Raw genomic sequence first — 12,537 nt, forward strand, 5'->3', positions numbered from 1 at the left:
TCAGCACCGTTGACTCTATGTAAGAGCACGGTACCCACCCCATAAGGTGAAGCGTCCGTTGCTACATTGGTTTATTTGGGTCATATAGCTCCAATAAACTCTCACTAGTGAGAAAATGTTTACTTTTTTCAAAAGTTTCTTGGCAATCTGAAGTCCAATTGAATTTTTGGTTACCTAGAAGGTCGTAAAGCGGACGTAATTTAGACGACAAATTTGGAATATATTTTGAATAAAAATTCAATAAACCGAGATACGACTGTAGTTGCTTAAGGTTCGTAGGTGGTGGGGCTTTTTGTGAACTCACAAATGGTTCAACATAGCCGATTAATCTCGACATTTCTTTTTATGTGGTTTGATTTACGGACGTGGACTTTTTAACTTATGTGTGACTTACACATCAAGTCGACTTTTTAACTTCGGTTTGACTTACACACGTGGACTTTTTAACCTCGTCGCCAATTGTTAAGTTCTACTTTTTATGAAATAAAACTTAAAGTTCGTATTATTTTTCGTTTATTCATGTAATAATTGTTAGCTTAGGAATAGGTATGTATATAAGTATAATAAAAGGGTTTAATGGGATACTTATTTAGAGGCGTGTGATCGGCTTGACTTACTGATGAAGAAGAGATTCACTTTAAGCTTTTTCAAGCTGATCCCAGCCATGAGATAAGAGAAAGGAAGAAAAGGAAAGAAGCCATTTTATAACACTTCACTTTTGTTAACAAAACAGGGTTGGCTTAAGGCCGTTTATAACAGTGCCTGCCCTCCTCACAGCGTCTTGCATTAGCAACAGTTTACAAGTAGCGATTAGTATGCCAGTACTTGCCAAACGTGGTAGGATGGACTGTACTGTACCGTTCCTGGCGAGTTCATCTGCCTTACAGTTACCTGGAATGTCTCTATGGCCCGGCACCCAGCATAGGTGAATATTAAACTGCTGCGCCATCTCCATTAGATATGCTCGACAGTTATGGACTGTTATAGAGTTTGTAGAGACAGAGTCCAGAGATTTGATAGCGGCCTGGCTGTCAGAGAAAATACCGATATCAGATGTTGATATCACGTTTTCTTTGAGCCAAGACAAGAATTCCTTAATCGCCAAAAGTTCCGCCTGGAACACGCTACAATGATTGGGAAGGCGGAATGAGAGACTTAATTTCAGTCGTTCAGAGTATACACCTTCACCAACCTTCTTTGGTTTTTGAGCCATCTGTGTAAAAATGGATTGACTCATCCTCCAAGAATGTCCTATCCTCCCAAAAAGATCTGGTAGGTATAGAAATCTAAGAGTTTTTTTCGAATTGTAGTTGGGGAATGATGTAGTCTGTGTTCTTTGGAATTGTTTTTAAAAACTTAAGAGTTACGGAGTGGCAAATGCTGTTATTAACCCACTGTGCTTTCAGGCGCTTTTTTGAAGCTTTTTGTTTGCTAGGCATATCAAGAGGTATCAGGGAAAGTAGGGTGTCCAGTTTCGGAGATGGTCCAGTGCTAAGCTTATTGCAGGAAAAAAAGAGTTAGTATGCATCCATCCTTCCGTCTATTTCCTTATACCATCAAACTTCCTCCACCGTACTCTACAGCCTTCAAGGTGTATTTGAAACAAATTTTGCCTATGTCCATATTTCTTAATCATTTGTATATACTCTGATACACAATCTAGATACAGAACTTTTGTCTAAAACTTTCAATTTAGAAATATAAACTACTAGTTATGTAACTAAATTTCTGTGTGCACTATAAATTTACAATACAATGATTTCCACAACCAACCAAAAAACCTGTGGCTGATAACGGTTCAATTTCGACTCTCGTTGTGAACAACATACCTAAAAAACACTGAATTGGTCATTCAAAATAACGGACATTTTTGTTAATTAAGTGTGCTATTTCTCTGTCCATAGCTGTATATTAGATTTTGTTTGATGCCCATGCCCAACTTTATCAAATGAGATTCAATTTTATGTTACAAAAAAACAAGTTATTTTCAACAAAAATAATTTATTTTTCTCCTATTTACATACATACATAACAAGGCAACTAAATAATCACAAACCCATACATTAGGGTTTCATTGAGCTTCTCCCTCTTCTCAAACCAGAGGGGCGGCATTTATTAAGCATTGAAATTGGTGAAATTGGTGGTGGCTCACCATACATCTTCAGCTGTTCTATCCTTTGTTTGGGCGATGGACTTATCGCAGAAAATGTCACATTAACATCATCTACACAACTTGTTCTATTAATTCGAAGAGAATTATTTGAGTCTTCCCATTGTATCCGTTGAAAATCTGAGTCAACTATATCTTTTGAAGTGTACTGGTTATTCGTGTTTGTTGGATCATTGCGAATTAATCGTGGGGTACTTGTTGGCACGGTTTCAAAAAAACCTTTAAGGTTTGGCGTTGAACTGGCATTGCAGTGAGTTATTGGAGAATTTAGGTTTTTGTCTGGTGTTTTTTGGCCACTTTTGAGCTCTCGTGTTTGGCCTGGCGAATCAAATTTTCTTCGTTTACTCAACGATAAGAGATTTTTACGTGAAATTAATGCTGAGTTTGGGGTGCCTTCTTTTCTTAGTGGCAATGAGGAGCTTTTACAGAGGAGACCATTTTCAATGCGATTAAGAGGTAATCTTTCACCACAACTTAGCCTTCGTGGAGTAACAAGCAAAGATGATTTTTCTAGCTCATCTCCTTGACTGTGTTTTCTTTTACGAAATCGTTTGTTTTCAATGCTATCAAATTCTTGAGCGATTAAATTTGCTTCTTTGGTTGATTCTTGAAGTCGCTCTATTGCAGAATCGGATTTACTCCGATCGATTATTTTACTTTCAGAAACTTGAAAGGTGTCAATGCAATTAGCCGCATACGTTTCTTTAGATTCAGTTTCTAAAGGGTCATAAGGATTATGTCTTGGACTTCTAATGGCACCATCGACTTGTTCGACTGTACCCATTATATTACCAACTGTGTCTTTAGAATTAATATTTGTATCATTTATATTGGTTTCAATGCACTTAAGATAGTCTTGAGGTAGATCTTCATCGCATACCGTCCTGAAAAATGCTTCAGCACGTCGACAAGCTTCCTCAGAAACTTGTATTGATTTTCGAGAAGCTGTTTTAAATCCTCCTACAACTGTTCCCTTTGTTGCTTGTGTAAATATAGTATTTTCACCTTGCAGTTTTTCGTTTTGAACTTGTGAAATTGGCAACCCTTCGATTTTTTTAAGCTCATCTTCAAAAGCCTCTTCAAAAAACTCAATGTCTAAAAGTAAATCCTGAGCCTTTCGCCGTACCTCTTCGGAAACTTCACTTGGATGCCGTTGAGTCAATTTTTCAATCTCTTCTTCAGGTTTTTCAGCTTGTTCAAATTTCTTCAAGATTTCGTCGGCTTTGCGTTTCGCTTCTAGCGATATTGCTATAGGTTTTTCTGAAGCAGTTGAAAAACCTATGAAACCACCAACAGTTAAATTGTTTTCAATCTTATTATCATTACCGACGAATTTATCGGTAACCAAGAATGTTGCGTCAAGCATTCTTTTTTCTTTTTCATCTTGTTCAAATTTTTGTATCATTTGTTCAGCTTTTTGCTTGGCCTTAGTAGAAATTGAAATATGCTTCTTTGAGGCTGTCGTAAATCCAACATTATTTGAAGTATTATCTATTCTGGGCCTAGTATTTTCAGATGAAATATCATATTGGTCTCGTGTTTTTACTTCCTTGTCTTTTAATTTATTATCTCTGATTATTTCTTCTCGTATTGGGTTTGAAACATTATTAACGGTCTGATTTTTTGATAAAATATCATTTTTGGTTAAAGCCTTTCTTTCTTCTAATTCTTGTTTCTCAAAATTCTTTAAAAATTCGTTTGCCTTCTGCCTGGCAATATCTGATACTAGAATTGGTTTGTTAGATACTGTTGAAAATCCGATTGGATTGAAAGCTGGCACTCTGTTTAAATATTCGTTATCTAAAGAAGCATCTGTTACAGTACTGTGTTCGCTTTCTGCGTTTTTATAACTATCAAAATAACCCTCATTCTTTTTCAACTTTTCAATCTTTCGTGAATCTTCGGAGAGTTTGCAGGAAGCGGAAGAACATGGATCCCTAAGATTTTGAAATTGTTTTTGATCCTTAAAGTTTGTTCGACTATTCCGTAATGGTTTACATAATTCTATTTTTGTATCAGAATTGGATATTTGAGGATTTAAATTATTTGTTTCACTTTCTTTGTATGTTAAAATAACTTTATTTAAATTGAAGTCATCTTTAAAAAATTCCTTGTCTTCATGTTCGACATGATTCGCATAGTCTTTCTGTGTTTTATAATTTAGAAGATATTCATTATCATTCCAAATATCTATTTCGTCGAATAGCTCTTCATTTTCTAATGGAGAATTGAATGGTGATGGTTGGTTTTGAATATCACAGTCTGTTTGGGGAACCTTAATCATGTTGGGTGTTTTTTGCTTTACATCTGTTGTGGGAGTAAAAAAAAAACAATAATAGTCTTAGCGTTATACGAATAAAAACAAATATAATATAAAAAATTCGATAAAAGCAGACGAAACAATTAAAGATCTTAAAACAATTAAAATTAAACGAGAACAAGTCTTACGATTTGTTTCATAAAATGTTTATGACAGGAGCAATTCCTCATGTCAGCAGATTTAGCGGCTTTAAACGAAGAATTTTAGAATAAATCTTATTTTGTAATATGAATATTATTTGGTAATTGAATTACTAACTAACTCAACAGTCGACTATTATGTTAAACAATTCGGTTGTAGTTACATAACTTCTTCTGTCTTTATACTTTAAATTTATGAACTATAAAAAAGAAGAACACTGACGAATCGGACATGATCGTCGGACACGGCAACTAGTTATACATCATATCATATTCGTTTTTGGAAGCAGAAAATTGTGCCTCCTTGACCCTGCTCAATAAGAATATAGCGAGCAAGGCATGTTCGTCGGTTAGCGCGGCTTTTAGCGATTATGCTGATTTTTGACGCCGATGTATAAGGAAAAGAAAATGACAAAGGCGTTGGAGTTTAGGCGGATTATTCAAATGTTTAATAGGAGGTAGTTTTTGTTTGGAACCTTCATTTATGTGGAGAAGAGAGGGACTTAAGAAAATGCATTGTTGGATGCTGCCACAATCGGAATGTCAACTTACCATTAATATAATGTGGAATTAAAAATCACCAACTGTTATACAAATTTAATAAAAGAAGGTCAGATGGAGGTTAATACAAGAACCATGGACACTTCGGTTTAAATTGTGATTTGAAAAAGGTGTTTTCTAAAATAAAGACAAAATTAATGAAATTGAATTTTTGAATTTCCTTTTGTATTTTTTATACCAAAATCAAACTTTTTTTTGTGCAGAAAATGCATTTTAAATTGTTTTTTAGTTAAAATTAGATGTGTCATGATCAATATGTTTTTTATGTACATACAATTCATTGCAATTACTATTGATTATAATTCCTTTCTAATACAAACATGGTACAGGCTAGTCGTAAGAAATTATTTTATTTGATTTCCTTAGAACAGCTCAAATTTAAACAAGCATTTCATTTAACGGAAAAGACATGTTCAAAAAATAAAAATTTAATTTATTAATAGGTTCTGAAAAAAAAAAACAAATATTTAGTCAAAAAATCAGTTTGAAGTGTGATTTTTCAAAATGTTTATAAAGTCCATATATTTTTTCATTCAGAATTCGTTATTATTAATTCTAAACAAAATTAAAACTATAAGACTTTTAATTGAAAACTACCAGAGCGAAACAAAACTAAAAAAGGGGCTGGGATGCGACCCACACTGATAACTTCCCATCACGTCTATCGGTCGATATCGATTTGTCTTGCTTAAAAGTTTGTCTATATGTACCAATTTTTTACCAAATTAATAAGTTTGAAGCCAATATTTGTAATTTTTGAAAAGCTATTTGAGTCGAAAGTAAATTGATTAAAAATGAGTCGAAAATCATTTTTTATCAACTTTTATTAATTGTTTTGTTTAAGTTTCAAGTTTTTGTAAAAAAAACGACAATTCGAATTTTCTCAAAATTTTACTGAATGTTGACAACAATATTTTTTATAAGATAAAATAAGTTTGAAGCCAAAATGTCAAGATTTTGAAAAGATATTTGAGTTGAAATAGAATTTTTGCCAACTTTGATCAATATTTGTTAAGGTTTTTATTTTTTATAAAAAAAATGGTAATTCGATGTTTCTCAAAATGAAATCATATTTTAGTCGTAAAATTTTCGAGGTGACAATTTTTTTTCAGTTTTTGTGACTTATCACGTAACAATTTATGATATAAAATTTAATTCAAGTCTCTAGCGGCATTGGTTCCTAAGATATTTAGGGTTAACCAAAATTTTCACCTTTTTTTTGCTATGGTAAAAAAAAACCACCATGCAATTTTTTGAGATCCCTTTCTACATCTCTCTGCCTTATTATCAGTATAACAAAATTTATTTGAAGTCGATAGCTCTTCTGGTTCTTAAGCTTTGGACGACGAACAAAACGTCGCGAACGTACGGACGTTCGAACGTACGTACACACGCACGCCCGTCGAGAAATGTCAAAATTTTCCATTTGAAAAATCGGACCTATTACAATAACTTCCTATGGGAAGTTTATAAGAGAACATTATGACTTATGCAGCGGCATTTTTTTGCAATAAGAAAAAATACAAATTGTATGAAGTTTAATTTTCAATTTCGACTTTTAAGTCATGGAATTGCATAATTCTATGACCAGCTAAAAATAAGGTTTTAGGTTGTGAGATAAGTAGTTGTAATCAGAGTCTTCTTTGTTTGTTCAAAAATAGATACTTTAGTTTCATGATCTGGGTGCAACAATAGGAACTTTTATTTTGGTTGGAATTAAAATGGAATTTCCAATACTTCTCAAGCAAAGACCATAATTGAAAAATTATTAGAGAAACCATTTTTAACAATATCGTTTTCGGAGAAGCTAATATGGCCGTCCTATAGATTTAAAATGAACACACAAGTATAGAAACAGACAGTATACTCGAACATATAGCGAAATCAATATTATATAATATTACGAATAGCTGTTTGCTAGCGAGAACAACAATAAATTATTTTGTTGATCTTATTTGCTTTTTCCGGTATCTCTATCACATGGAGTTCCGCGGATGTAGACAGCTTGAACACTCAAACCACACTTCAGAGAAAACACAAGCTGAGTGCATCCCATTTCAATATATAATTAAATTAGATACCTTTGGTCAGACTAGGAAAGACGAAACTTTAATTGTCCAACATAACTTTAAAAAAATCGTGCGCTGTTAAAACGTCAATAGTTTTTAAAGTTTTTTAATTGCTATCCAAAATTATTTATTCAAAACTGTTGCTGACGTTATAGTCGATCATATTTCTGATAGAATCCAACCGCCAGAGTTTATAGCTTTGTCTGACATTCATTTGTCCCGATAATGTATCTATTATAATTACTTTAATAACAAAAATTATGAAACATTTGCTGCATTTATCGATGTAAGCTTGGGGAGGACTGCAGAAAATTTGAATAAAATTAATTATTATTGTTGAAAACTAATCTTCAACTACTAGAAGAAAGTAGCTAACCCTGACATCACGAGCAGGAATCGCCACTGTTTTATAATTTATATAATTTTATGGAACAGGAGTTTGTTGTTATATGTTATATGTTTCTTGTTTGTTTTTTTTTGTAAAAAAAGCTAAAAATATTAAAATTTTGGTGTTAAAATTAAACAAACATTTTTTAAGCTTTCTGAGAAGGAGAAAAATAAAAAAAATCACTACACTTAACTGGACTTTAAAAAATGTACATTTTGTATGCCTGACACCCAAAGTACTAAAATTTCGAATCTGCTACTGAAGATACTGAATACACCATGATTGGGGGATGTTTTTGAAATTAATAATTTTGAACTCTTTACCCTTTGGTAAAGCGTACTTGTCTTCAGTTAACGACCCGAAACACTCCTAGGGAATTTAATCTACAAAATAAATCGACTTAATGAAGTGGCTATGATAGATATTTGATTTTAAACGACTTATAAATAAATAAGAAATAAATGCTACCCAATTACCTAAGGGGACATGTGTTAGGTTTTTTAATATCATGGCATGGATATGCGAACATGTTATCAAGATAAGTGCATAATGACAAAGAATCTCAAGCAATTCTAACCAATTCAGCAGTTAAATAACTTCTTACTAAATCAATTATACCTTTCTCAATATATTTTTATTATTTTTTCGGAATAAAACCTTATATTTTAATAATTCAATTTAATATTATAATTCTTCGATAGTCTTTGAAGTTCGTACATAATTTTCCATTCTTTTAAAATAATGTATAATTTAAACAATTTACAATACAAGTCCGTTGAGATATACAGATATGGACACAGAGACAGTCGCCAAGAGTAACAACAACATGCATTAGAATTAGTTTTAACCTTTACAAAAAAATTTAATTTTGTTTAGCTTGTTGATTGTTTGGAGATGAACCATTCCTTAGTTAAGACTGTGTTTTTGTTGGACATTAAAATAGAAAAATATTGGAACACAGACCTTAATATTTAACTAGTATCAAAAATATTAGTTTTAATATTTTTTTTTACTTTTATAAAACAATAAGTTCACTTTAGGAAGTAAATTTAAAATATTTTAATAATATTACAATTAATTCTAAGGAAAACATGGGTCGTGGTAAGATTTGTTCCCTAGAAGAGAAAGCTGTCATTTTAGTTCCACGATGTGAGGGAAATTCACAGAACAATTAGCAGAACTCTCAAGTTGATTGCAATTTGACCATGAGAGCCAAAAAAATGCTGGGAAAACCAAGCAAAACGAGTCCAAGAGAAGACTGAAAGATCATTTGCTCCTCAAAAAAAAAAGATCCTTACAAGTCTTCAAGGGAAATAAAAACAAACTACAGCTTCCAATAACTTCCAAAACTCTTCGTAGAAGACTTGTTTAAGCTAACTTGGTTAGAAGGATCGCAAGAATGGTGCCGTTGACAAAGATAAATTTGTTCGGAACTGATGGCAGATAAACCGTTGCTTCTTTTGAAAGAACTAAATCCCAAATACATCCAGAAACCGGTCAAGAACTGTGGGGGCAGTATTATACTTTTGGGTTAATTATCTTGGTATGGGTTTGGACCAATACATTTGATTGAGGGTAAAATGGATTAAAATATGAAGGTGAATATCATAAAGGATACGATGTTGACTTATGCGGACGAGAATATGCTAAACATACAGCGTGTTGGAGTGGCCATCCCAATCGCCTAACTTAAATGTCATAGAACATTTTCGGGGGTGATTAAAAATGCGCGGTTTGACTCAATACCCAACAGATGTCACTCTGTAATTAAAGTTGAGGGCCAGGCTACCAGAAAATAAAATAATTTTGAAATCCAGAATAGCTTTGCATTTAATTTTATTTCTTTAGATCTGTGTATCTATTTTAATGTCCACGAAATTTATTCCTTTTTTTTACATTTATGAATTTAAAATATTTTAAATTATAATTTTACTATAAATAGTGCGTAATTTTAGTTTGAAAGAAAAAAAAATTAAAATGGTTTGGTGTTTCTATTTTAATGTCCATATCTGTAAATATTCGATTTAGACAGAATTCGAAATAGATACTAGATAGTATTATGCAAGAAAATGTATACAAAAAGAAACACTGTCCCATACAATATAGATTTGTTATGTAAATTGTGAATTCAAGTCTCAAACTCTAGTCTGTTTCTATCAATTTTATTGATATAGAATATATCTTTTTATTTAGATGGTTACACTCATATATAAAGTGATAAATAAATAAAAAAATTCTTTAATTTAAACTCACCAGATTCGTATAAAATTAAAGCCTTAGCTTTTTCAATTACTTCACTGGCATTCTGTAGAGTATTTTCTATATCAGAATCTATATGTGTAAAAATAACTTTTGGCTCAACCTTTTCGTAACAAAGGGAATCACAGTTAATTTGCTGAAGAACATCATCTTCATCCTCGAGTAATTCCTGCAAAGTAGATTCTTTTGAATCACTTTCATAATCCGAAAAGCCTTTAAATTCTTTTTCAATTTTATTCCAATTAATTCGCATCGGCTTTGACTTTATTTTGATTATGTCATCAACAATTGCAGATAAACGAAGTTCTTGTGTTTTGACAACAGCAGTAGGCTGAGAATTCGTTTCTTTAGATGAAGATGACGGTAACTGTGAGAAATAGGAACTCAAATTAAGCAGATTCTCGCATAGTTTTACTGAGTTGTTAAGATCTACTGTGTCAAGTTGTGGTACAATACTTTGAGTAAGATCTTCTTGAACAGATAGGCCAGACGACGAGTCACTTGTATTTCCGTCGTCTTTGAACGTGAAAGCATTCAAATCCGTATTACTTTTGTTCGTAAATAGTTTCTTTTTTCTTATTCCACTATAAGTTCGAATGGGCTGCGACTTGAAGCGAAATATTGGTGTAGATTCTTCCGAATTCTCTTTTGGAGAGTTTTCCCTATACGGTGATCCACAAAAGTCTTCAAGAATCTCATCTACAATTGATTTGGTTGCTTTTATATTTTTCGGGGGAGAGTTAGGAGGCGTCTGATCATTAAGTTCACTCTCAGTTGGTGATCCACAAAAATCTGTAAGGATTTCTTCGACCACAGATCTTGATTGTATTATTTGCTTTGTTCTATCTATGCTATGCTCCATAATTGATTTATTCAAATCTATCGGAATATCAGTGGAAATGGTTGGATTTTGTTCATCAGAAGTTAATCCAGATTGGACTTCAGACTCAGCGTCATTGCAAAATTGCACAAATTCCGACTCTGTGATTCCGAATTGGGTTTCTGGACCTATAACTTGTGGACTTCTTGGTGTAACAGTCGAATAACAACGTGAAGGTCGCTCTGGAGGCTCCATGGGGTACATTTCATTCTTGTCTTTGAATGGCAGACTCTCAAGTCGAATAAATCCTTTCGAAGTTAAACTTTTCAACTTACAACTAGATGTAGAGGCTTCAGCACGATCTGCAGCAGCTAGAAGCTTTTCATTTTCAAATGGGTTAAAGAACTCCAAATGTTTCTCTATATTTTCTCTCTTACTTGTCGACTCTTCATAGAGGCCCTCTATATAAGAATGTTCATTTTGTAAATGTTTGGTTTTGAGTGTTGTTAAATTCTGTTCACATTTCTTTTTAACATTTTTGTGAAACCTTCGTGACCTTCGTGATTTCTTTTCACTATTACCTGGACTACAGGAAATACTCTCTTCTAACATAATTTATAGAGTTTTAATAAATCGAAAACATTAAGAATTGATTCAAAAATAAACAAATAACAAAACCATACTTTTAAATAGATTTTGTGCGCGGTCAACTCCAGACGTCATTTAGATTTATTTAAAAAAAAAGTGATACCAATAAACATTTTTTACTGGAATTAAATGGTGCATTCACAATCATCACATCCAATTCAAACATATGTAATTGTCAATTGCCCCGTTTAAAGCTTTCGGTAAAAATTGAAACAACAGGAATATGAAATGTTTTACTGATGATTGTTTATATAGCAATCAGTAAAAGTACGTCATTAAATTCTATGAATCAAGTAACCTGGGGCCTTGCGCCTTCTTTTTTTGTTGATTTCCATCAGTAATTTTGTAATGATCCATCGGAACAGTTCAAAATTAGAACGTAATCAGTAAAACGAAACGGAATTTTGTTGGCATTTTGCAGTCAGTTGTTCAGTAAGGGGCCGGTTATAGCTATCAGTAAAATCCACCAGTAAAATTTGAAACAGGAGGAATCTGAAATGTTTTACTGATGAGATGACAATTTTTGTGTTGCTTTTATCAGTAACATTTTTAATGATGTGATCGTAACAGTACAAAATTGGAACAATAAAACGAAATTGAATTTCATCATTAACAAAATTAAAATTAATTTATAAATAAAATAAAACTTTAAATGCATTGTTCCTTTAAAAAAAAATACTTGAATATAAGATGCATCTTATTGCATCAATCTTTTGTTAGAAATAATTCTGTAACATGTTCAAGACCTAAAAACAAAAATTTGACTAATGGATTTTACTAATAGTTGTAACTGGCACCTACAAATTGAATTTCATCATTAAAATTCTTTAAATTTGTTTACAATGCCAATTTAGTTTCAAATACATTGTTTCTTTTTGAAAAAATACTTTGTATTAGAAAAAAGCTCAAGGATGTTCAAAAATGTAAAACAAACATTTTTCTGATGGATTTTACTGATAGCTATAACCAGTGCCTATCAAGACAAAATAAATATAGTTTAGGTTTTTTAGCTAATGAGTGATGGGAATTCTTCCGTTTTTTAAAGAGCCACCCGTTGTTCAGTAGAAATTTATATGAGTCAATATGCAATACTTGCAGTAGAATTACCGACGATAAGAGTTAGAGTGAAATTCTGCTGCGGATAGGGGTACACATCAGAAAA

At 32.4% G+C, this 12,537-nt stretch overlaps 1 protein-coding gene across 1 annotated transcript; it reads right to left on the minus strand.

The window, feature by feature from the left end:
• Positions 1 to 1,987: 1,987 nt before the first annotated feature.
• Positions 1,988 to 11,433, minus strand: LOC129952182 (uncharacterized). Its single transcript, XM_056064646.1, has 2 exons — positions 9,902 to 11,433; positions 1,988 to 4,477 (listed from the first exon to the last, which is right to left on the minus strand). The coding sequence occupies exons 1-2, from the start codon at positions 11,337 to 11,339 to the stop codon at positions 2,064 to 2,066; spliced, it is 3,852 nt and encodes a 1,283-aa protein (XP_055920621.1). The 5' UTR covers positions 11,340 to 11,433; the 3' UTR covers positions 1,988 to 2,063.
• Positions 11,434 to 12,537: the final 1,104 nt, after the last annotated feature.

This window comes from Eupeodes corollae, chromosome 3 (assembly GCF_945859685.1).
Source record: "Eupeodes corollae chromosome 3, idEupCoro1.1, whole genome shotgun sequence".
Taxonomy (NCBI): Eukaryota; Metazoa; Arthropoda; class Insecta; order Diptera; family Syrphidae; genus Eupeodes; species Eupeodes corollae.

What these genes read in the sequence shown, in the direction of transcription:
- LOC129952182 (XM_056064646.1), bottom strand. Translation starts at nt 11,339, where the DNA reads ATGTTAGAAGAGAGTATTTCCTGTAGTCCAGGTAATAGTGAAAAGAAA. An exon ending in TTTAATTTTATACGAATCTG is followed by an intron (nt 4,478 to 9,901) that starts GTGAGTTTAAAT and finishes CTCCCACAACAG; the next exon opens with ATGTAAAGCAAAAAACACCC.